We start from the raw sequence: 25877 nt of genomic DNA, 5'->3' as shown, positions 1-25877 counted from the left end.
TCATTTCTTCAAATACCAATCAGAGTAATTCCTGTGCTGCTGCAGGGGATTTGTGCCCAGTCCAAGAAGCATTCTGTGGATGGAGCCTGGCCATCTCCACTACAGAAAGACAAGAGTACTCACACTGAGCTTTTCTCACAGGTTCATGCCTGGCACTTTTCATTGAGACATGGCGTGACTCCTGAATGACTGTGCTTCAGCCAGACTCTTCTCAGTAGTAAAGGCAAAAAGGATAAAAGACAACAGGCACAAACTGAAACACAGGAATTCCTGTTTCATCTCAACATAGGAAAGCTTTTATTTTTTTTTCCTTCCCCTGCTCTGAGCGGTGGTGGAGACACTAAAAGGTTTGACAAGACTCAGTACTGGGCAACCCGCTGTGGCCGACACCTGCTTTGAGAGATCTGCACTTCTTGTGCTCCATTCACAATCTTCAGCAGCCTTCCAACACCAACTACTCTCATTCTGTACTAACGTGATGTTCTTTATATAAGGATTATTCCCTAATTTCCCAGCTTTCACTAAAACACACTCTTTCGAGTAGGCTGGGCATGCTGCTGAAAAACAAAAAACAAAACAAACCAATACTGCTTCACCTTTCCAGTTTCAGTGTGAATTCTTACTTGAAGACGAAATGCATGCAACATGAAAGGTCTTCAGAATCATCCTTTTCATACACACACTTCAACCTGCTGCTGTTAGTGTGGAGGAAGGGATGGGAACAAATTTTGAACAGCTAGCTGCAAAATCTGTGAAGTCAGCACACAAAGTATTTAAAGGAGATCAGAGAACATTATTAAAGATACATTTTTTATTATGCAGTTTATAATTATCACTGTAGTGATGGAGGCACAATCTTAATAGGAATTACGAAACTGCACTTTCCTCAATATAAAGAAATGTAACAGCACTAAATTAACATTCCATTAAAGCATTCTTTTTTCCATTCAAGTTTAAAGCATTAGGATGGAACTTGTTTTAAGCAATATCTGTAATAAATAAAATTGCTCGCTTTCACTGTCTTCTGCCAGCTTCACATTCTTTTTCATTTAAAATTTCAAGTGTCTACACTTTTAAAACTTTATTGGTAAGATTCAGAGTGATGCTTAAAGCCTTAAGAGTGTGTGTGTATATATATATATATTTAAATAAAACAGGTTTTATAAATAGTTACAGAAAACAAAACAAACGAGTAATACATAATTCCATTTGTAACTATGTTTCCAAGAGATATTTTAAATTCTTGAATTCAGTCTACAAGAGGAGTAAGGGACTTACATGTAAAACATTTACATTTAAGAACACATTTACCTCCCACATTATTTCACTTGCACTGTACATTCAAACTGAAAAATATTTTGGTTTTTCACTGTAAAGCACCTTACAAGATATTTTCATCACAAGAAAAGCTTTCTGCAAGTCAATATTACACATTAGGAGAGTGAGAAGCAGGGTTGCACAGACAAACTGTTCTCAAAGACCTGGACTTCCTTAATCAGTTATGCTACACTCAAATGCACTGTGTACTAAATTCAAGTTCAAAAGACATCTACAGGCAGGTTTTCTTATGGAGGAAAACTGGATTGAAAAGGACTTCCTGACCAGTGCTGTGAGGAAGAGGCATCACTTCATGTAAGCTTCTTTCAGAGGTTTGGTTTCTACCCATACCATCTCTAGAAATATATTTTGAAAGAATGGAACAAACTCCTCATGCTGCTTTATCTACCGAGCAGGGATGTGACCCCATGTAACTGCTGTATCTCCTGCAGTAAGAGCAGATGTCTCTCACTTAATGACCGCATGCACCACAGCAGGGCTGGAGCAGCACCCGCAGCAGTGAAACTCACCTGAAAGAATGCCTTGTGTCTTTGTGAATTAGATGACCCGTTATCAGCAAAACTCAGACAATAACTTGCTAAACATTTCCTGTTTCATCTGCAAAATCTTGCTGAGAACAACACTGAGAATGAACACGGATTAAGACGACAACTGAAATCTTTGGAAACAGTTTGCACAGCCTTAAAGCACAAAAAGCTGCTTGAGAGCATTCTGTTGGCCTTTAGGTAAGTATCCAGTTTGAAAGAAATAGCTTTGCTGCTGAAAACCAAGAAAAACATCTTCATGAAATGGCTTCGCAGTAGTGCATCTCAGAATTTCTTAACACAACATATACACACAACCTAATGGGAGTGAAAACCTGTACTCAGGTAGAGATATTAAGAGCCTAATTCTGAGAAAGAAATATTTTATTTCTTTCTCGTAATTAAATTAGTGGCAGCAATCAATTTTTTTGTCCTCACTGCAATATAACAAGGATACCGATCTACTAACGACAACATAACCCACAGCACAGTTCTGTTGTTTTTACACACTGGTATTTTTCCTGGTAGTTGAAAAAAAAAAAAAAAAAAAAAAAGTAGTAAAAACTGCTTTTGACTTATTACGTGCACAATCTATGCATTCACAGACTGAGTTAAAAATTAGACCATTACAGAGATTCCTGTCCTATTCTGAATTGGATATTACATTTCTAGTGGCACTATTTGGAATTACATGTTTACACCATTAATTGTATCTTATGATTAAATTCAACAGTATTGAACTTAATAATGGTTTTAGATTGCTGTCTCAGCACAGGATTTAAAAACAAGGTTTACTAAGTACCAAAAAGGTAGCTAGCTACTGGGTGATGAACACCAACTTTAGTTCTCATTGAGAATATTTTTAATTTTAATATTCATGATTAAATGATCAAAACTTGCATTTTGAGATTTCAGTTCTGTAACAAATGAAGTTGGTCTTAATTCACAAAGCCTGAATCTGAACATCCCAAACTAAAAAGGTTTGGATTGATGGAGCAGATTCTGGACCATTCCTGCCCCACTTATCTCTACAGGCAACTGGTGTTAGTGCAGTATCTGAAAAATAATAAATTCTTCAACGAGGTTACATATCCCCAGAGACTGAACTGTAAATATTTTAAAGGTAGTCTGTGTGACACCAAACTACTCTGGCTTGTTTAAGGAGTGCTAGTTGATTTTGGCAGTAAGCACTGGCTACATTGCTGCCTTTTTAAAAGCTAAGCATTTCAGCAAACAGCACATCACATTCATATGCTCAGATCTTTGTTGAAGAGATTGTGAGTTGAGAAAGAGCAAGTCTCCAAGCCCATTCTATCTTCAAACACACAATCTTTGTAGGAGTGTACCAGGGCAAGGTGTTAAACCCAGGCTTAACCTGATGTTAGGAAGCAATCACTAAATCTCTCAGTCATCTATCCAACAGAGAGATGTTTTGAAACTAGGCGCGAGAAAAGTTGGAACCAGACATTTATAAAAGAGATGGTGGCATTCGAGAGGAATGATTTCTGGTACAATGCAGGCTATGGAAACAAGAGCAGTCCTACAAGTTTTTAAGTAAGGCACATCTATCTGCAAACACAGAACTTTCAGTATTTTACAAATGTGGCAATTTGTAATTTTTTTTAAACACAGTATTAAACCTGACTGTGTATAAAGAAACCCGTTAAAAGGCTGGAACACACATTTCTGGTTCTTTAGTTTCCTTAACCGTATTTTGACATTCTACCAGAAGATGCTGCACTTCAAGCTTCACGTAAACACAGCTCTATTTGCAAGCTTCTGCCTTTTTTTTTTTTTTTTTTTTGGAAAGTCTAGCTTAACAAAAGAAAAAGTACACTAAAAGGCCACTAGAAATAAACTTGTTTTTTACATTAAAGAAGAAATACCTGTATAGATAAACTTAAACCCCAGAAAGGCAGAAAAGCATCTGTAACGACATCCAGAAATGATCTTTGCTTGCACAAGCCCGTAGGCAGTTTTCAGGTTGTTTCGATTATTTTTCCATTTTGCTGCTTCCTCTCTCTCTCTTCCTTTTGGAAATCATTCATAACGTTGTGTCATCATCTTCTCCAAAACCTCCCACCAACAGCGAGTGCTTATCCGGTTCATTAAGAACCATGCTGTTCACTGACCGCTTATCAGAAAAGAGAGAATTTATAGAGGCTCTGCTGTAATTGATTATTCGATCCATTAAACTCAGCTTACGAGTGCCTGTCCCAGTTTCATCAATTCCAATATGGACACTGATTTCTGATGGGCTCTTCTGCTTCATTTGGCCATGGGCTCGGAGCTCCAGTTTCTCAGAACTTGGCTTCTGGTACCTAAAGAAAGGAAGAAATAGAAGGCCAGCATGTCTTAGGTTGAAGTAACAGACACTAAAATATGGAAAGAAGCTAGCTATTATCATGCACATCTATAATACGATTTACTATACAGTGATAAAAGTTCCAGATTCTGCAAAGCTACTATATAACAAGAAGTTAACTTGGTGCTTTTTGGCCAGGATGCAGAACAGGTAAAGCAGACATGTACCACTCAGTACTGAACTGCTTTAGTGATGCTGAGCATCTGCAAAACACGTATCAGCAAAGCACATCTACTGTGAGCGGACCAGCTCTTCTATTCTGCTTCCTCGGAAACCCTACATGTTAACTGAACTGCAAAGAACACCATTCCTACTCCAGTGCTCCTAACTGCGAAGCAAAGAACAAACTGTTCATTCATAAATGCAGCTTAGTTTATGTATCAACAATCCCCAGTGCTGCTGCACTGTGTACAGTTGAATTGCTTTGGGAGACTCACTTCTCAGAAATCACACGTGCTGAGGTTCCTCCAAAATATACAAAGGGCACTAAGGAATTTTAAATTTTGAACGCTTCTGATTTTTACAGTTCTCTTCATGATAGAAATTACATTTTTAAACATTATGTCTGAAACATTTTTGGTCTGATTACTCTTCAAGTAAAAAGAAAACCCACCACAGACGTGCAAAAGTTGAAAGAAGTTTCACATGTCATAGTGTCATAGTCCCATGTTCATTTTCAACCACTTAGAGAAAAAGGTCTGAGCTTCAAATCTAAACTACAAATAACAACGTTGTTCGTACTCACATCTTTAGCAGCAAAGAAGAAAGCACAACAGAAACGGAGGAGGCAGCCATTGCTGCAGATCCCATCCAGGGCTGCAAAACCAAACCAATGGGCAAGAACACACCTGGAAAAAGAAAATGATGAGTTCAGGGCAGGAACATGGCATTCTCCAAGTACGAATCCACTGTCTTCTGTAAAAACACAAAACTCCACTAAACTGTCTAATTTTAGTTCCATTTCAATTATATTTATGAATATACTTTTAGTATAGTGTTAAATGACAAATACTTAATGTGAACATTTATATTCTAGCTCAGGCAGAACCCATAAGTGAATACATCTGAGTATGTTGTTTATACAGTATGGCATACAGAAGTAGGCACGTCTTGCCAGCCTTCAGAAAAACGTTTGTTCACAAGATCGGGCTCACTAAATGAACAGTTTATTTTTAAGTCAGTTGTATGTGCTAGATGCATCTATAATAGCTGTAATATCAGAGAGGACAATGCACAAATACATCACTGCACACTCTGTAGGCACAGAACTCTGCACTAAATGTCAGTTAGAAAGCAAGAAAATGGATTCTATTCCACACAAAAACAAATTGCTGTCATCTAATGACTAAGCACAATTTTATTATCACAGGTAAACATTCACATACCAGCAGCTATGGGAACTCCAACAAGATTATAAATTAGAGCAAAGACAAAGTTGATCCGGATCCTTTTGACAGTCTTCCTTGACAAATCAATACTTGCTACCACATCCATCAAGTCATCCTGGAAGTTAACATTTATTGGGGATGTCAGAGATAAAAAGCATACACATGCAGCATCACCATACTCCCATTTTAAAGCTAACTGCCACGTACTGGATGTTAACAAACTACATGTGCTGAACTTTCTGTAGGTTGATCTGTTGTGTCTGCGTAGAGCTCATACAATGAGCACCAATTTTATTCCAGACGTCCCCGCAACCCAAATGAACATACACAGCACCATCTACGTGGTACAGCTCTAGATGCTTACCTCTCTGTCAAGGTATTGTTGATATGTGGGAAGAAGTGACTATAACATTGGAGATATTCCCATACGTTCCTTAAATATAACTCACTACTGCCAAAAGTCACCTCACTTCTTAGTTCTTTGGCCAACTCCCAAGCTCTAACTGCCCCCACATTTGGAGCCAGAAAATAAGGACAGAATTTCTTCATAGGACAAGTACATCAAGACAAAGACAAAACCTAATTATAATTGTTTATGAAGGTGCTACACCAATGCAACTGAAATTATATCACACACTCTTCTTTCTTACCTTAATGAGAACCACGTCAGCTGCCTCAATAGCTACATCAGTACCTGTGCCAATAGCAATTCCCACATTAGCCATAGCAAGTGCTGGGGAGTCATTGATACCATCTCCAACCATGGCCACCCGTTTTCCTTCATCCTGTAATTGTTTCACTTTGGCCACTTTATGAGAGGGAAGAACCTCTGCAAACACTTTAGAGATGCCAACCTATGGGGAGGGGTAAAGAGAGAGAGAACAAGAATAGCTTTTTCACTAGCTATCACATTATTAGAGTCTGAATGTCATGCTCATAAGCCAAAGACCAAACCCATCTGATATGAAAATAAGTCTTATTTCAAAGCTAACATTACTCCCATTCAAAAAGGATTCTTCAGTCCCCCTTCCTATTCAGCTATACATTAACATTTTTCACCACACATTTCCATGCTAGCCACATGCAGTAGCAGCATGACAATATCTGTTCTGTAAGTGGGATGTAGCAAGCTTCAAACCACAACACAGACCTAACTGCTTACCTGAGAGGCGATGGATCTTGCTGTTTTGCTGTTGTCACCAGTCATTAGAACAACTTCTAAACCCATATTCTTCAAAGTGTAAACTGCCAGCTCAGCTTCTGGTTTTACAGTATCAGCAATAGCTATCAAGCCACACAGCACTCCTTAAAAACACAAAGGAGTTTGTAGTAAGTGGTTTTTTTTGGGGGGGTTTGTGATGGGAGAAAGGAAGTAACATTTTCTTTAGTAAAACCACTTGCAGAAACACTGCTATTGACAACAAAAGGTGGAATATAAACTATGATAATATGAGCTATTGGGGCAGCAGTTTAATGCCACAGAGTACAGACTGTCCAACAACAAAAGAATTGTTTTCTTCTTTCTTTCTTCTACTTTGCTCTCCTTCAAGTCTTTACCTTAAATTCACACCTCCTATTCAACCGAGAAAGGCAGGAAGAGGTTTTCTCATATGAAAATGTTTCAGAACTTAGCTAATCATGTCTTTTCATCCCATTAGTCTACTTCAGGTGTAACTGTTAAGGCATTACTACTTATCAGTTTCTATTTATCTGGTGACTAATCAGCCTCTGAACGAAGGAGACGGTAATGAACTTACCATCAACAGCTATGAGAACTGCTGTGCGACCCTTCCTCTCATGCTCAATCATGGCTTTGTCAACATCATTTTTAACAAGAAGGCCATTTCTGTTCATCCATTCCCGGTTACCAATGAGAACAGAGTATTTTTGAGAAGTAACTGCAGCTGAAAGAAGAAAAACTCTTGCCATCATACAGATAATTAGGAAGCTTCCTGCCAGCTAGTCCTACTCATGCTCTCTCAGTATGCACTGAAATATAAGTGAAGAACTTAAACAATATTGAAAGAGACTTCTTTTCCCCTTCAATCTATCTTTTCAGGTGCTCATGACAAGAACACTGCTAACATTTCATCAGCAATAGGTAATTACTACTTTGGTGGGTGAAGAATCACAGGTCATGGGACAGTAAAGGAAAAAGTCTCTTTCTTGGTGCTTTTAATTTAATGTTCTAATAGTTGAAAGATCTAACAATGAGCTGCTCTTGATTGAAAAACAGTCAGATATGCAAATAAACACGATTTTGGTTAGCAAATAGTAACTTGGGATGAAACTAGTAAGTAAAGAAAAGAGAGCTAAGAGACAATTCCCCATGATTTTCCCACTCCATAGTTAATAACTTCAGTTGTACTTATACCAACAGAATGTTTTTATCCAAATATCCGAGTGATGTGTGACCATGAAATAAAGGAATGGCCAACTCTATTTCATAGGTGACTTGATGCAAGCCCAGTTTTCCAAGGCAGAGAGAAAAGAATCTCATTCTTAAGGATCCTGACTAAGATCCAAAACCAAAGGTGTGTCTTGCAATACATTTAATCTATGAACTGGAGTCAGCTTACTTGGTAAGTCAGCATCAATAATCAGAGCAGGCTGCACCGATTCCTCCACATGTTCCTCAACTTTTACAAGTGTCACATTTCTAATATTGTTTTCTTCAACCATTTTATTTTTCCTGTAGAGCAGTGGTTCTATATTGGTGACTTTGCAGCTAATGCCACAGCCTGGAACTACCTGAAAATCTGTACATGTCCCAAGGGTTTCTGAACCCAGTTCCTTCAGAAAAAAAAAAACAGAAAAAAAGCATAGAAATTTAAATATATAGAAGCATGCAACATTTACAAAATTCGCAAGTTAAAGTGTAATCTAAGCAGGAGAGCAGAGAAACATTCAATCTATAATCAAAATGTAAATGTGAGTATCCAGTAGATCCAGAATACGATCAAGGGATTTACAATGGCCTCACAATTTTCAGTATTCCATCTGAATATATCAATCATTTTCTAAATGACTCAAGACCATTTGTACTTATCAATTCATGCAAGAGAGGTTTATCTGTAATACAAACAATTTTGCCTATGCAGTTTACCTTTTTGCAGTATTTTGTTATTGCTGCTCCGAGAGGATGTTCACTGTTACTCTCTGCAGTTCCCACAATTGCCAGCATTTTATTATGTGGCAGTCGATTACTCTCTACTAGGTATTTCACACGCATCACTTCTGGAGTTCCATGGGTAATTGTACCCGTTTTGTCAAATACAACCACATTTACCTGCAGCAAAACAGGAAGACATCATTCAGTGAAAAAAGATTCAATGTACAGCTAGCTTAGAAAACCTCATTTTTAATCAGACTTTCTAATTTGCTACTTACAAAGATGTAGAACTCTGCTCAGGCAGGAACTGGCAAAATGCTACTGCTACCAGCCTTCAGAGCTTACATACAACAAACCCACATTTCTTACCTTATGTGCCATCTCTAATGGTTCTCCTCCTTTGATCAGTATGCCGTTCTGAGCTCCTACTCCAGTACCAACCATCACAGCCGTTGGGGTTGCTAACCCCAGGGAACAGGGGCATGCAATACACAAGACTGTGATAGAGGCTTGGAATGCAAAGCGGATTATCACTTCAGCTGCAGAAATGCTCTTATTGTAACCCTAGTGACAGAAATTCGTTTTATTTACAAAGGAAATTCAGCAATGAAAACAATGTATTTAACTACACATCACCCTTGATGTAAAAAGAAAAAAGGAGCAAAAATTGCAAACGTGCAAGATGAAGTATTAAAACTGAAAGCACAGGAAAAATTATGCCAAGCTAAGATTAACTACAAAATTCATTATTAGTATCTAAACTTTGTTATATACGGCCTACGCTCCTGACTTGTTTTATTGATAAGACATTTTCTTAAATAAAGGACCACACTTTATGACAGCTCTTCTGAACTTTGATACAATATACCTCATCAAGAGTTTATGCCATAACAAAGACATGAAGATTGTTCTCCTGCAACTAATACATCCTGACTGGAAATCTAGTCCACAAAAAAACCCGAGAGCTAAACAAATCCAAGGTACAAATCAGGATTCTCATCCTCCTCTGCCATTTGCATGGAATATGAATTCCCCTGATTTCAAAGGTGAATTTACACATAGCTATGCTAAGAAAACTAGAATTGGAGCCTATGATGCAAAGGATTTTTTCCCCCCCACAAAGAAGGAAAACTAAACCTTGAGGTTTCCCAATTTAGTTTTTCTGTTCAGTTTTTGAAAACTAACCTTCACGAGTTGATTAATTACTGAATACTCTGTATGTGAAAATGTCAGAGCGAAGTTACAGTACAAAATAGATATAAATTAGAGGGATGAATATACTTTAATTTCATGCATTTCCACCCAACTGCCTGCAAGAATCATCTAAAAATGGGACTGCTGCAGCCTAATAGATTTGTAGGCTTATTATATGTGAAATATTTCAGTAGTCACTTAAGGAGACTGACTTACCAGAAAATATTTTTCTACTATTTCAAAATCCACAAATCCAATTACAATCCAGGCAAAGAGGGTAACCACGGAGACAATTACAATAAAAGGAACAAAGTAGCCACTAATTTTGTCTGCAAATTGTTGTATAGGAGCCTAGGAAAAAGAAAAAACAAGCGTCAGCTCCATCAACACCATACTTATTGTCTTCTACGCCTTCAGACACAAACGTAATCATAAACAAAATCTCAGCACATTTGGCAAACCATGCTTTGTAATTACATATCTACTCTGTAAGATGATGAGATTTGAAACAGTGGATCATATCAAAGTTTTCATTCGGTTTAAAAAAAAGTCAAAACCAAAATTCATGGTCCAGCTGCAATTCAAATCTAACCAACCTTAGCCATTTTGCAAACAACTTGGTGTGCTGATGCCCAGCTACAACAAAACCCAAACGCTTAGGTTTATACCACTCTACCTTTGAGGTCTGGGCCTCCTCCACAAGTTTAACAATCTGTGAAAGAGTTGTGTCAGCTCCAACATGGGTTGCTGAAATCAGCAGTGATCCGTTCTGATTAATGGAACCAGCAATAACTGTGCTGCCAGGCTTTTTAGTCACAGGCATCGCTTCACCTAAGGAAAGGTCAACAACAGGTAACTAATGGAGCTTTTGCAGCAATGTTATTTCTGATAATAACTACTGACTCTTATATTAAAAAGAAAGTTTCAACTTTTCTTTTTCAGATTCATTTAAAAGAAAACAAAAATTATAGTTGCTGATTTGTTTATATTTGCTAGCAAAATAAATGCTCACCTGTGATAAGAGATTCGTCTACCATAGAGTGTCCTTCAATAACACGACCATCCACTGGGAATTTGCCTCCTGGCACCACTTTGACAACATCACCTCGCTGAACCAGCTCAACATCAACTTGCTCCTCACTGGAGAGTTTTTAAACAAGCGATTGTTAACTGAAACCACCCAGGCAAAAGCACTATACATAAAGCATAATTCCACTAGTTAACACTGTTAGCTTAACAAAGGCTGTTTTACAGAGCACTAAGCCTATCATATGTTATCTTCCAGCTGAGTAAATCCACTTACTTCCTTATTAGCAAAAATTAGTAAGATTCCAATAAAGCCAATTGCAGTAGTGTTTACTTTTCTGCATTTTAACATTTTCAAATACAAATCTGCCAGCAAATCTGAAGTCATTTTCTTCACAGTCCTACAGAGTTATAACATTTGTCTGTGAATATATTATCAACAAAAATGGAACAACAGAAAATGCAAATGACAAAGATACCTTAAGAGAATGTTATCGGGGCCCAAGGTAACAATAGTTGCTTCAGTAGCTTGTAATGAAATTAGTCTTGCCAGTGCTTCTGAAGTTTTACCCTAGAATAATAATTTTCATATTTTTCTGACTATGGTATTGCAAAAAAAAAAAAAAAAAAAAGTAGGGTAAACGACAACTTCATATGCTGCAATTTACTCTTAAGAAAATACTTTCTGAAAATAGACTTGTATTACTTCACATTTTTTACTAGTTCAGTTACTGAAGATGATTTTATAACAAAAAAAGGATAAAAAAATATAACAAGGCTTTTGCATCTGATATTTTATAAGGTATGCACCATTCTGAAATTATACTCAGTGTCCTATAGCTTGTAGATATGGTGCTTTCCATTCAGTGACGTCGAGAACAAATGTTTACTATGTACTATACGCAGCACAAAACTTCAGCCTTCTACCATCACTACTGAGAACTGACTGAAATATAACTGCCATGCTATGCTCTTTTTGCCCATCAGAAGTACTTTTACTTCCCTTACCTTTGCAACGTGCTCTAGCCACCGGCCCAACGAGATGAATGCCAGCAGCATGGGAGGTGTGTCAAAGAAAGTCACAGGGTTTACTTTTGCTTTCTCAGCCATTGCAACTAGAAGAATAACAAATGAGTAGACGAATGCAATGGAGGTTGCCAGAACAATGAGCACATCCATGTTTGCAGTTCTGTGCTTCAATGCTTTGTATGCCTGTATATAGAAGTGCCAGCCTCCAAATATCTGTAACAGTAACGGCACCTGTTATATTCTGTACACATATTTGTAACACACAGCAGCAGTATTTTTCTGAGAAGCAGTTTTGGTGTTTTTTTTGGTCATTTGTCTTCTCTGTCACTTACTGAACAAAGTCCTGTCTCTGCTCAAGATCCAGATCTTAGATCTTCCCTTCAGTATTCCCAGATCACCTCACCTCCATGCAGCTCAACCAGCTCCTTCCCATGCCCACTGGCTACAGCTAGACAAGCTGCCTCAGATGCTGTCAGACCGCATAGCACCCACACACTTTGATTGACCCGTCCTTAACAGACCCCAGCACTGTTTATGTTAGCAGCAGCAGTGGTATTTTCCTCTAGTGTACGAACAGTCACTTGTCAAATTTAATTTCCCCATTGTTTCTCATCTCGAATGTCTAACCCCAACAAACTTGGAGTTGTCATATTGCCACTTACCTGTACAGGGACACAGAGTAAGAATGACAGAAAGTTCATAACAGACAGTCCTGGCAGGAGCTGGTGTTCTAAGAACATAGAGGAGTGAATGGCCTCCATTTCCTCACTACTCATGTTGAGATGTCTGTGAGCATCTGAGAGTTGACTGTCCACAACCATCATGTAAATCATCATCGCCATGACAGGAATACAGAAAATCAGACTCACAAAAAAAGACCTTCTCCACCTTAGGTTTAAAAATAAATAAATACATTTGTTTTGCTGTCAAGTGCTGAATAACATTTTAACTAGCAAGTCCTTACAAACTAACAAAATTTAATAAACTTTACTAAAAGAGAAAATAGACCAAAAAAGCAAAGATGTTTATATATAATCTAAATATATTCAGGAATACTTACTGCCTTATTTCCTGTCTGTGATCTAGATGACTAGCAGATCTATCTTTTTTCACTAAAGCAGTTGTGAAATCTAAATCCTAAGGAGAAATAAATAAATAATTAAATGAGAACAGTGACTTTTTAAAGACTGACTGCACTCTTAATAACTTATGCACGTATTACTGATAGCGCAGCCTGCACAACAAATCAAATGATTTGTTTTATTAACATTTTGAGATGACTGCTTTTATCCCTGCACAGGTCAACTTAAGAAGTTAGCCTGATGCAGAAGTCAACTTTTCTAAAATATTAAGATGCAAGTCTAAAATGTGACTTTCAAAAAATGATTATTCCTGAAGTATAGAAAATGAGGGACAATGTCAAGAAACTTATTTCTCTTCTGCTATAGTGTTTTACTCTCCTGCAAAACTACAGGTTATCTTCACACAGCCTGGCTTTCCCAATCTCTCTCTTTAATGGAGCATTGTTTCTGAGCTGTGAGAACGCTCACATTATCTGCAGAAATCTGCACTGAGAGCAAGACAGTGGTGGACCAGAATTTTTTCCCTTTGATAGTTTTCCCCTCTGTTGTGGAGTATGAAACTATTCAAAAAACATCAGTTATTTTATCAGATGTGGTGCCTTCACAAAACTAACCTTTATCACTTGTATAATATCTCGAGGACCTATAATCTCAGGATCATATTTAATATGTGCTTTGTTGGTTGCAAGAGCTACTGAGCAGTATAAAACACCATTAGTCTTCATAAGGGTGGATTCTATTTTGTGCACACAAGCAGCAGATGTCATTCCTCTCACCTGTAAAATAAAGATTTCCTTTAGTCATCAAAGCAAAAAGTTAATGCATCTTTAGGAAATGGGAAAAGAAAATGTGCTCATAAGTACCCTGACCTACTTATTGCTTATGTCTGGGGTCTGAAGCGGCAAGACTGGAGGATCACTTATGAAGGATGAGAGCACTACAGAGGAAGACTTAGTTATTAAGCTCTGCTGAACCTCTGCCGCCTCTTCATACTCAGAGCTAGGACCTCTGGGCTAGACTCAGCTACAAAATAATAAATAGACAAATCCTGCAATATACAGAATAACTCCACCAAAATACAGGGGTATTTCTCTTTGACTTCAGCATAGTAGTTTGAGCCAACATAGTCTGAAGGACAACCTTAAAATCAATACACAATTTTTGATACATACCTAACGCACTCCTATGGTTTGAATTTTATTTTTTTACATTAAGCTCTATTATATTTTTCAAACATTAAGAACAAAATGATTACAAAATCATGTTCAATAGATAAAGACAAGGGTAGGTAGCTGTTTTTAATTACTAGCTTACAACAAGATCCAGAATTCCATCTCCTTCACCACTGCTTTCCATCACGGTCGCTCCAAATCCCAGTTCTCGTATGAGCTCTGCAATAGCTGAAGGGTGTATGACAGCAGGATTATACCTCACTTCTGCCTTTCCTGCCATTAGGGCAACAAGTACGGAATGTATTCCTAGAAAAGAAGGATGTGAAAATAGTTGACGTTTAAGACAGACCTGTGTTTATGATAATGTAACAGCACAACAGCAATCCATCGCAGTTGAGAAATCTACCATATTTCAGGTACATATATGTGAAAACATAAGCATTTCTGCAAGATGCATCAACAGTGCAAAAGCTTGGGAGCACAGAGGTGAATGATGAAAGTCCTACTGCAACTGAAAAACATGCAGCTCATGTTTACCGTTTAATTACAATCAATCAATTTACTCTGTAAGAAAAGATGACCCACTTACGAAAAAGCCTTCTAACATATACTTCAGCCTATTTTTCTGATTTAATTATAGCATTTCAAAATTCCCTTTGCTCAAAAGAGAATTTGAATGAACATGTTTTGAAAGTGTAGATCTAACAACGTGCCATCTTACTGTACTAAGTTAAAAGGAAAGTACAAAAAGCTTTTAGGATGGAAAAACAATATTCCAGGTTACCTTGGAATATATCCATCTTCATTATGATAATTAAGCACGGTCTATAATGACGACTCCTCATTATACTTACGCAACTATGTGTTCCTGCAAATATACACTCTGACAGAAAGACATCGCTGTCCTGACTTGCAAAGCTAAAATTAGCTTACCTCTCTTTAATCCATACTAATACTGTCATTCTCTAATAGTTCCATTTGTAATACAGACACAAATGCTTCTGGTTTTTGGTTTGCAGATCTGGGCAAGTCATACCAATAGAAGAGATCTGTTTCAGTTTCAAGAGAATTCATATTTGATGTCTGTATATTCTCTTTAGAGTAACCCAGCTCCTGCTTTTGCAAGGCAGTCACCAGCCAGCATGCCAACACAGAACCAAGAATTACATTCTCTTCTCATCCTATGAACAAACTGCAAGCAGGCCATGTTCTCTCTTAAGAAATTTGTTTCAACAGTACTTCTTTTGACAACCCATCAATTACAAGCACAGTACAAAAATTAAATGTGCTCTTTACAAAAAAATGCTTAGAAGTGTAACAGATCATACTGACCATCTTCTCTTCTCAAATTTCTCTCAATGTTGGCTACGCATGAAGCACATGTCATTCCTGTGACTTGGACGTAGCACTTTGACAAGCTCTTGGACTCCTGTTTAGCAACAATGCTCTGTAACATTTTGGAGGTAGGCATAGTAGATTCCAGTTGCTCTTTGGGTGTGGACTGAGTTACTCCCACAGGCAGTTCTGTCTTTTCTGAAAAAGAGATTGAAATTTGTGTCATTACATATAAACGATGAAATTAACTATGACTTGGGACTACATAAGGCATTACTACACGTATATTTTCAGACAAAAAAAGTACATCTTGCATCAACAACAGAGTGACTCTAAACCTTGCCAGAAAATGATCAAACTTAGGCTTAGAGTGCCGTGTTAAAAATATAGCACTGATTTGTACACTTGAAGCGATACCAACCAAAAACAGGCAAATTTTTTCCCCCATCCTCATGCCAGAAAATTAAAATTTGACTATTTTATTAATGAGGAGTCTGTGATGTCAGTATCAGTTGCTTTGATGGAGTTGGTAATTAATGTATGGGTTTTTTTTTTTTTTTTTTTTTTTTTTTTAACCAGGCTACAGAAATACAGCTGGCTAAAAAAAAATATAAATAAAAAAGATTTCATAGATTGTGGAAACATGCAAAATCTTCCAGATTATTTTATCACATATATTTTTGTAATACTTGAGCCATAAAAAAATCCAGTCTTGATTAATCTTTTCTATTAAAAAAGTCATGGCCATATCTGTCTGTTCCAAGCAACATTTCTCAGTCCAATGAAACATGAAGAAATTGTCTTCAGGCCCATTCTTAATGTAGGATAGTGAACAGCAGTCAACATTCAGACACTTATGGTACCATATTTGCTGTGTGACTTCATGACGGCTGCCTGTTTAAAATCCTGTATTCACAAAGTACAGAATTTATAAGAATAAGAGAACCTAAAAACAAGTTTATTTAGAATTTTAACAGGTGAAAGGATGTAGTGCCTAAGTAATGCAGAAGGTTAACTAAAATTTGGTCATGAAGCGTATGGCCCAGTGAAGGGAATCTGTAGGTTGGGCTGTTGGTTGCACTTGATGACCGCAAAGATTTTTTCCAACTCAGATGGTGTTTAGACCACTGAAACTTTGCCTGTCTTAATAAAATTTTTCTTTTGCTTTTCCTCATTGTATTCATCCATCTTGTGGTACCATCCTTTATCCTCTTTGATAGGTTGCAAGCTAGACATCTGCTTTGCAACCTTAGCTTTACATGTAATTTTATTGACTTTACCTGAGGCACAAGGTTCATGCATGTTTTGTACAGAAATTCAGTGCTTTTGGCCTTACAGAATGGCTTTCAAACCACAGACAGCTGCTTCTCATATCAATTCAGATGCTATATTTATGCATGAGCAATATAAAAGGAATTAAATGTGAGTATGTGGCTTTACTTCTTCGGTTACTGCCATAAAGCATCTCACTTGCTCTATTTCTTAAAACTTAATGAATAAAAAAAATGGAGCTTCACTGTTCCCACGAGAAGTCTCTTCCCATTAATACTCATCTGGATTATTTCTGTAGCCTTCTGGATTTTGCTACCTAGCTATCTATTCCCAATGTGCAATTACTTTTAGCATACCAGACATAATGGCAAGCTACATTTTAATTTCTTTATTGATATCCACACTCCTCAGGTTTTTGTCACTTTCAGTCATGTCAAAGTCAGGGTACAGCCCTTTGGTTACTCCTCACAAGTTTTCTCTAATAATTTGCTAGTAAAGAAACTAGCCCAGCAATCTACTATTCTTAGCAGCTTGCAAAGCCCCTTTTACCCTCCATATTCATTTCTTGAATATCAGGCAGCAGCAAATTGGGACATCATTTGAATATCAATATTCCTATTTATATTTCCAGATATCTCAATCATTTCTTATCAGTCTGGAGTCTTCAAGGAAGTGTTACATGTGTACTTAACTCGCTCACTAGCAATGAACATATAAAGCTTCTCTCAACGTACAGGAAGTATAACATGTTAACTGCTATTTTCATCTTCAGTGGCACCAAATCCCAAACAGAATCACAGAATGGCCCAGGTTGGAAGGGACCTCAAGGATCATGAAGCTCCAAGTCCCCTGCCACATGCAGGGCCACCAACCTCCCCATTTAATACTAGACCAGGTTGCCCAGGTCCCCATCCAACCTGGCCTTGAACACCTCCAGGGACGGGGCATCCACAACCTCTCTGGGCAGCTGTTCCAGCACCTCACCACTCTCTGTACTCTCTGTAAATAATTTCCCTCTCACATCCAACCTAAATCTCCCCTCCCTCAACTTAAAACCATTTCCCTTTGTCCTGCTCTTATCTACCCTTTCAAAGAGTTGAATTCCCTCTGTTTGTAGGTTACTTTTAAGTTTAATATGTCATTACCTGGCAAAGAAGCATCAAACCCCATATTTTCTATAGAAGATCGCAAATCTTCTGGGCACGTCTGCAGAGGGTCGTATTCTATAATTCCATTACTATTTGCCAGAGAGACATTAATAGATTTTACACCAGACTTTTGGGAAATGATTCCCTCAATAGACTGCACACAAGAATTGCAAGTCATTCCCTCAATGTTTATCACGACGACTTGAGTAAGGGGCTGGCCAGCATCCTTCACAGACTTCAGTGGAGACACCAGTGCAGGGAAAAGTGCTACATTTTCATATTTGTCAAGAAGGCTGACTTTAAATGTCTGTGGGGACACTGCCTCTATGGCACTTCTCAGTACATCTATGGTAATTAAGTTTGGGTTGTATTTTACAATAGCAGATTTATTCTCTAAAGAAACAACTATATTTGTTACTGATGGGAGTGTTGATATGGTGCTTTGAATATTGAGGACACATGAACTGCAGTGCATGCCATCGATTCTGAAGACAGCAGTCTTTGTATCGTTCACATTCCTTGTGTTTTCTTTCAGTGGTGCTGTATCAGAACTTTTGGTCTGAGTATTCTTCAACCTTTCCAGGTCAACAGCATTGAGTTTAAGAGGTCTAGGCTGCTTTTTGAAAGATGCTGTGAAACCCGCAGCTTCGATTTGACATTTGATCTCTTCTGCTGTAATTAGATGAGGCTGGTACATAACAACAGCTTCCTGATTGTCCAAGGACACTGAAAATTAAACAATAAAAAGAAGTGTGCATTACTGCCCTAAGCATAACAAGCATTTTTTCCTGTAACAGCAATAGATGTCATCAAAGGTTACAAAAAATGCTTCAAACACTCAGAAATTTAACTGGAATGAAAAGGAGATTTAAGTGGCCCAGTAAATTTCAATGTGATTTAGTTCAATCGTTAATTGTTGGGAATTGTGGCATTGTCCAGCATTCTCTTTTTTCTTTTCAGTTTTTGCTCTTGTCCCAGGACGCTCATAAATGACATCGCTATTTCTTAGCAGATATATTCTTTTATCCAGGGCCTGCCACATTACATTCATGTTAAAGCTATTTACACAGATAATTTCCTTTTGGATACAATCATGTGAGACAATATTAATTTTAATTGGAAAGAAAATATAAACTAACATTAACTGCAACACAGAAAAGACATCTGATATTGAAGGATTCTATGACTGAAAATAAATTTAAAGAACTCTACTACTACTCTCGTTTCTCTATCAAAACACAAACTAATCACTGAATGCTATCATTCATTTAACAGAAATATCCTCACCACAGTTTGGTCCCCCTTCACTTCTTGTCCAAATTAAACATGCAACTATGCATCTTGTACCACAATAGGTAACTGTTGTATAGAACTAATCTAAAACCAAGGTATCTCCAGAACGCCATCAGAAGACAGTATCTATTTTTACAAAAAATATTTTTTTTCTACAAGAGAGGCTTTACCTTTAATCCGTTGAATTCCTTGCAATTTGCCAATCTTCCCTTCAATAGTGCTAGTGCAGGAATGACAGGTCATCCCCTCCACTTTCAGGCGCAACAGAACACTATTTGCATGAGACCAGCTGGCATCTTCACATGTTCCTGGAGTTACCTCTGGTGCTGAAATACTTAAGTCCACTCCCGGGACCATTTGGATAATCTCCTTGCCATTTACAATGGAAGAAAGGAAAGTCACCACTGCAGATTTTTGATCAGAAGACATCTTAACATCCAGGATACCTTTGTTTTTCAGCAGTGTACTACGAAGCTCTTTAGATGTTAGAGCTGATTGAGTAGGAATAGTAAGAAAAATAGTGTCAGGTAGAACAGGTTGTGGGTTTGAATCAGCTGATGTAGCATCAAACCCCATGTCATATATTGCTTCCTGCAGCGTTGCTGGAGTGTGCAGTTTTGAGTCATAAATAATGACGGCATTCTTATCTTCTAGAGATACCTTGCAAAGAGAAAAATAATAAAAACCAATTTAGCAAATTGCAATATTAAGAGATAGGAACTAATAACCTGCATGGGATTATGAATAGCTATTATTTGCAGGTGTTAATAATACTTGTCCAGTATCATTTTATCCATCACTACCTACTCCGAACAATGAAGCCATACCAATGGCCATCACACAATAACTTCTGCTCATCTTTGTAACAACATGGCTAGACAAAGAAGATTTTTTTTTCTCCTTGCCAACTTCAGAATTCTTCAAGAAGAATCTGTCAGGCCACATTTTCTTAAGACATCCAGACAACATCAATACATCTTACATTAAAACAAACAAGCCTTGCAAACTCTAACTACTCAGTGCAATTTAATTGAAAGCAAATGAGCCCACAGTAAAAAAAATTCTTAACTGTTTGCACAATTTTGCAGTTAGTAGTAATATAATAATTACAAGGATAGAAGAAAAGGTTCTTTGAAAATCCAGAATATTTAAGTAGCAGTGAAAGGAGTCCAATAATTCTTGGCATTTTAGGCACAGGTTATTACTCTGCTTTGTGGAATAAAGTGCATCAGATTTCAGAGAGCAAAATTCAGTTTTGAAATTAGATACATGGCCAATACCAAAGAAGCTTTTTTTTTTTTTTTTTTTTAATCTCTGTACATTTTGGTGATCCAGAAACCTTCTGATTTAGTATTAACCTTTCACAGTCAATGGTACAAATATCCACAATTTAATTTGCTCCAAACTGATAATACATCAAATACAATTATTGCAGTTTCCAAAAGGAAAAGCCTCCTGCCAGAGGCCTAACACAGTCATTAAATTTTATCTTTACTCTGGGCAAAGCAACAACCTAAAGGCCACAGACATAATTAAATCACATCAGTTAAATGATTTTAAGAACAACCTGTCTTCATTTTCGTCCAAATTATGAGCCTTAGCAGAATTAGGAATATGGACATTTATTGGTTTCATTGCAGTTGGAGGAAAAATTACCTAAATGCAGCCCTGCTTGTCTGTATTAGCAATTCAGTATTCACCTCTCTGGCTAACCTAGTTCATAACCACTCAACATAAACATAAGTTTTTGTTTCTCAGAGAATTCTTAGAAATTCTAAAAGCAAATCACGTTTCTGTAAGCATACATGAACTCCTACTTCACACAGAAGTAAACTGTACTAACTGGCATATCATTTGCCACTGTACAGAATGGTGCACCATGATAAACCTTTTGAAATAAGTAGAGGCAACAGCCATATGCCCCCAGATACAGACAGTGCCAAACATGGCTAAGGGAAGTGTTCATCTCTGACATACCCACTAAAATGGAAACAAATTTGACACAACCAAGGAAAATACTATTTTCTCTAGAGTAAACATCAACTACTACAGACAACTTACTTACAGCAAGATTTCACAATCTAGTAATTAAACTCAGCAATTTCATGCAGCTGTAATTGTAAGGGCTGCTCCTTCTTGCACAAACTAGCCATAGGAGCAAAAGGCATCTCCTCTGCACCAAGAAAGCATCACAAATAGAGGTTAACATCAAGGCAGTTCAAGGAAGTCTGGATAAGGGCAAACCAAGTAGCTCCATCAATTGCTCAGAACTATAATTCTGCTGTTATTTCTTTTAATGGACAGCACAAAAGAACGAGAACATCTACCTTGCTTTAGTAAGCTTCTCATTATTTCACAATACTGAATTAAGCACTGAAATTCACACTACTGAACTGAGGCAGAATCTTACTTGAGGAGTAACAGATGACAACTCAGTTCCCTGCACAACTCAGTACCGTGCAGTACAGTAAGCATTAGCTTTTCTCTTGCTTATACCAGACAAGAACAAAACTTTCTAACAAAAGGGCAGCGTTACTTACTTTGATGTTATGGATACCATTCATCTTCCCAACATGCTGTTCAATGCTCTGAACACAGGAGTGGCATGTCATTCCCTCCACACCAATGACTATGGATCTTGCCTCCATTTTCAAACTCTACTCACGTCTTCTCATCTCTGTTGGTCAAAGATTGATTTTTTTCTAAAATTAAAAAAAAAAAAACACAAAAACAATCTGTTGCCATTTAGCAGATGACGTACCTGGCCACGTAACTCCAGTAGATTTCAAAATCTGATCAACATATGATGTTGGGTAAGACTTAGCAGGAAGGAGGCATTTAGCTACTTGGTCCCATGAATTTTCAGACAGAATTATTCAGACATTTATAAATTGATTGATTTGTATTATAGTCACGATCATTTAATCACATGCAAGAAAGCTGTGACTCACTGGTGTGAGATTAAATTACTTGGAAAAGAAAGCACTTGGAAAACCAATAGAGGACAGCATATAAAGCACAGGTACAGGGGACAATTGTCTCTTCTGTATTATCCTCTGTTAGCAAGAGGAAGTAATGCTGGAACTAGTCCTAAGGAATAAAACAAGCTTTTTCCACATCTCATTCAGAAATATTTAATATCTACTCCTCTCAAATAATCATTATTTTTGCTTGTCAATACAAGACCAGGAAAAAAAAGCCAAAACAAAAAAACAGAAAAACTCCCACTAAACCCGAATGAAATTTGTCTACAGAGATAATATCAATTGCAAAAGAATTCATTTGTGCAACACACAGACTAAGTAACAGAGGACAAAAATTTTTTTTAAGCCTTTATAAATTCATATTTTTTTCATTATATTTTCATTTTCATATACAGCTAATGAGCAGGATGATAATCAGTCAAACTGTCTGCAGTGAAAGCATCAACAACTTCAGATGACTAACCCAACAGCTGAAGTCACACGTGCTTAGATGGCTATTACCCTAGGGACTTGTCTTTGAAACCAGATTACAATAAGTAAGAACAGCATTTAACAAAATTAATTTGTTCTTTCCTTGGTAGCATTTCACAACTGCATCTGAATGTTTCTGGTTTTGCCTTCAGACACTCTGAAGCCACATGTGGAATACTGGAAGGTTTCACTGTAGAACCGGGCTTACCTCACCTACATAGAATCTCAAACCAAATGCTGAAGCTTAGCCAACAGGTGAGGACAGTGCAAAACTCTGAATTATAGTAAGATTTCCAATGGATGAAATAAATACTTAATTCAAACGCATTCTGTGTGAAGAGCCAGGAACACATTGCATACTCGTTGATCAGATACTAGCACGTGCAAATTTAACTATAATTACTAGGTCAAAACATATAAAATAAACATGCAAACATCATAAAAGATAGCCTGAGAACTGATTTTAAGGATTTCCCTAGTGCATTCCCTGAAATCCACAAATGACCAGCTAAGTGTCTGAACTGTAGTGTGAGACTTTATATTCCGGGAGACAATAACAGTTTTGCTGAAGAACCACAGAGTATGCCACAAGAGACAACAGGAATTCACACACATCGATGATAAGCATGGCTATTGGACAGGAATGGTCAGCAAGTTGTTGAGAAAACCTCATGGTCACCAAGGCTTTGAACACCACAAAGAGCTGCTTTTATAGCGTTCAACAGAGGAAAGTTTTCCCCTCACAGTCACAGAAGTCTCAGAAACATTCCCACAGCTGCTCAGATCCTTACCAACACCCCCAACAACCCACAACACCTGACCTTCCTAGAAGGCATCACGTATTTACTCAGAATATATCATGAAGTGCTGATGTTTCATCCTGCCATCCAAATAATGGATGAAGTTGGGAAGCAAAAGGGCTGCATGTGCACCTCGAGACTGATGGCAACTGTGGGATCAGAAACAAAAAGCAGCTTCCTTCTTCCAGACGAGTGTGAGTGTGAAAGGATGCACTGCAGAACATGGTGATCCCAGTGCCAAGAGATCCAAGGGAAAGCAGCTGGCCACAACAGCTTCAGTTATTGCTAAGCCTCAAAAATCAGCATTAACACTTGCACTTGCTGGGCTGATTGCGTTCTGCTGACTCAGAAGATAAAACAGCAACTTATATCAAATAAGGCATCACATTATGCTGTTCTGTATAGAAAACAATAACTTGGCATGCTAAGAAAAGAACTAATATGATAATTCTACCTGAAGAGTTAGTACAGGTCTCACTTCTTGCCTATTTTGATGATCTGAATTATCAGCAACACACAGAAATAGTTATAGGTAATCATTTACACATCTACAGAAATAGGGAACCACACTTGAAACACCAGGGAGTAATGAATCCATACAGCAGTGCATTTTAAGAGCTTCACATGATGTCCTTTCTCAGGCTTGTCTGTATACACAAAAACACAAAATATTTTGTAAAAAACACTACAAAGCTAACTAAAGAAACATGCTTTCATTTCATCACCTGGCCCTTATCGATCCTTCAGTTCTTCCATGAGGAATGCTCAGTCCATGAAGAACAAACAAAGATGTAATTGTAATTCCACAGTCAGGGAGCAATGAATCTTCCCACAAGGCTAAAGTACAGGTGAAGTTTCAAGAAGTACTTGACTTGCAGGGTATTTTGTAAGCACAACAATCAGACACACAGAGAACTGAGCCACCACAGCCTATCATGTCATCTCGTACAGCCTGCAGAGAAGTGAATTTAAATTGTCATTAACTTGGAACTGCCCTGACAACTGCACTATTACTACATTCAGAAGAAATTTAAAGCAAGGAGAACAATATCTGTGATCTGCTATCTAAAATTAACACAGGTTGGTAAGATACGTTGCCTTGGATGAACTGGTGTACAAGTGCAGGGCAGCCTGAGAAAGCCTGCTGGCTCCTGCCTGTCCTCTGGGTTAAGAGTGAAGCTACAGTAGGTTACAGCCACTTCCTACAACCAGCAGGGGTACAGTGTTGTCTTTTCTACTCATCTTGTGTCAAATTACACAAGCAATAGGGTAAAGTAACATTATTGAAGTGTTTGCAATACTTAACAGAATTGCTATTTATTTTAACGCATAGGTGAGAATTAACATAGGTTTATATATAGAGAGAAAACAGTATAAATACTTAAAAAACCCCAGATATAAAACCTGTATTATTACAGTGTGATGGGGAAAAGTATTTCCTCAATTTTCTGGAGTTCTTTCCTTCCCCATCTGCCGTTCATCCTACATACACTCAGATCCACCACTCTTCATACAGCCTCATGTTTCCCACTTAAGAGGTAATATGTGGAAAAGGAAACAGCAGTTGCAGTTAGTCTACCTTTCTGGTCTGCTATAACTAAATAAGGGTCTAAGGTGACTTCAAATATGGTATTTATGGAAGAAAATTTGATTGCAGTAATTCTGAACCTCAGTAGCCACGTTAAGATCACAAAGCACACTGAAATCCTATTACGTTGAAAGGATTTGATGTGCATTGTTTTGTATAGGCACAGTTCTTCCTTTAAAATAAAATGAAATCTGCTGGCATTTAGATTTAAATAATAAATCAGAAACAAAGTTTCATTCATTTCACTGCCCTGGGGAGGGGTTTGTGTTTGTTTGGGCTTTTAAAAGACTGTTCTCTTATGAACAACAGATCAGGGCACCACGCCACTAAGCACAATATAAACACAGTAGAGAAAATCCTCACCTTGAGGGAACTGTAATTCAAACACACACTCAAACTGCATCCCAACCTTGTTTGCATTTCCAGCACTCTTGATACTGTTAAGAGACTTGTTTTCTAAGGAAAGGATGACATTATATAGGGAATGTATACACACAGCCTTTTTCCTCCTGTTACAAAATTCCCAGGAAATAACAAGTTAAAACTTGTTAAAAATTTAAATTTAAAAGCTAATACGTTCTTACACCCATGACAGCATTCTGTTTGGGTATATTCCTCTGTAACATTCTACCTCCCCTTATGAGCGCTTCCTTGAAGAAATACTTCAGCTGAAACTTAAAAGACATTTTCCTCCTTCTGAAAATAAGTTGCAACATATTCATGACTAAGCAGCCTCAAAAATGTTACACTAATAAA

At 37.5% G+C, this 25877-nt stretch overlaps 1 protein-coding gene across 2 annotated transcripts in view; it reads right to left on the bottom strand.

Annotated features, from left to right (window-relative positions):
• Positions 1-793: 793 nt before the first annotated feature.
• Positions 794-25877, bottom strand: part of ATP7A (ATPase copper transporting alpha) — a 28551-nt gene continuing 3467 nt past the window's right edge. Inside the window, exons 2-24 of one of the 2 annotated variants that reach the window (XM_085230821.1) lie at positions 24259-24485; positions 21819-21980; positions 19449-19938; positions 17983-18711; positions 15563-15763; positions 14373-14536; positions 13673-13834; positions 13037-13113; positions 12639-12864; positions 11956-12189; positions 11427-11518; positions 10934-11061; positions 10598-10752; positions 10138-10272; positions 9097-9291; positions 8722-8904; positions 8195-8408; positions 7373-7519; positions 6778-6920; positions 6266-6469; positions 5613-5730; positions 4973-5075; positions 794-4183 (exon numbers count right to left, since the gene is read on the bottom strand). In XM_085230821.1, coding sequence (XP_085086947.1) covers positions 3907-4183; positions 4973-5075; positions 5613-5730; positions 6266-6469; positions 6778-6920; positions 7373-7519; positions 8195-8408; positions 8722-8904; positions 9097-9291; positions 10138-10272; positions 10598-10752; positions 10934-11061; positions 11427-11518; positions 11956-12189; positions 12639-12864; positions 13037-13113; positions 13673-13834; positions 14373-14536; positions 15563-15763; positions 17983-18711; positions 19449-19938; positions 21819-21926 — 4485 coding nt within the window. In that variant the 5' untranslated portion in view covers positions 21927-21980; positions 24259-24485 and the 3' untranslated portion in view covers positions 794-3906. The remainder of the gene's footprint in view (positions 4184-4972; positions 5076-5612; positions 5731-6265; positions 6470-6777; positions 6921-7372; positions 7520-8194; positions 8409-8721; positions 8905-9096; positions 9292-10137; positions 10273-10597; positions 10753-10933; positions 11062-11426; positions 11519-11955; positions 12190-12638; positions 12865-13036; positions 13114-13672; positions 13835-14372; positions 14537-15562; positions 15764-17982; positions 18712-19448; positions 19939-21818; positions 21981-24258; positions 24486-25877) is intronic. The other variant, XM_085230819.1, reaches the window with a different exon arrangement.

The sequence above is a fragment of the Meleagris gallopavo genome, chromosome 9, assembly GCF_905368555.1.
Source record: "Meleagris gallopavo chromosome 9, MGAL_WU_HG_1.1, whole genome shotgun sequence".
In the NCBI taxonomy this organism is placed as follows: Eukaryota; Metazoa; Chordata; class Aves; order Galliformes; family Phasianidae; genus Meleagris; species Meleagris gallopavo.
This window is presented reverse-complemented; position numbering and strand designations above follow the sequence as displayed.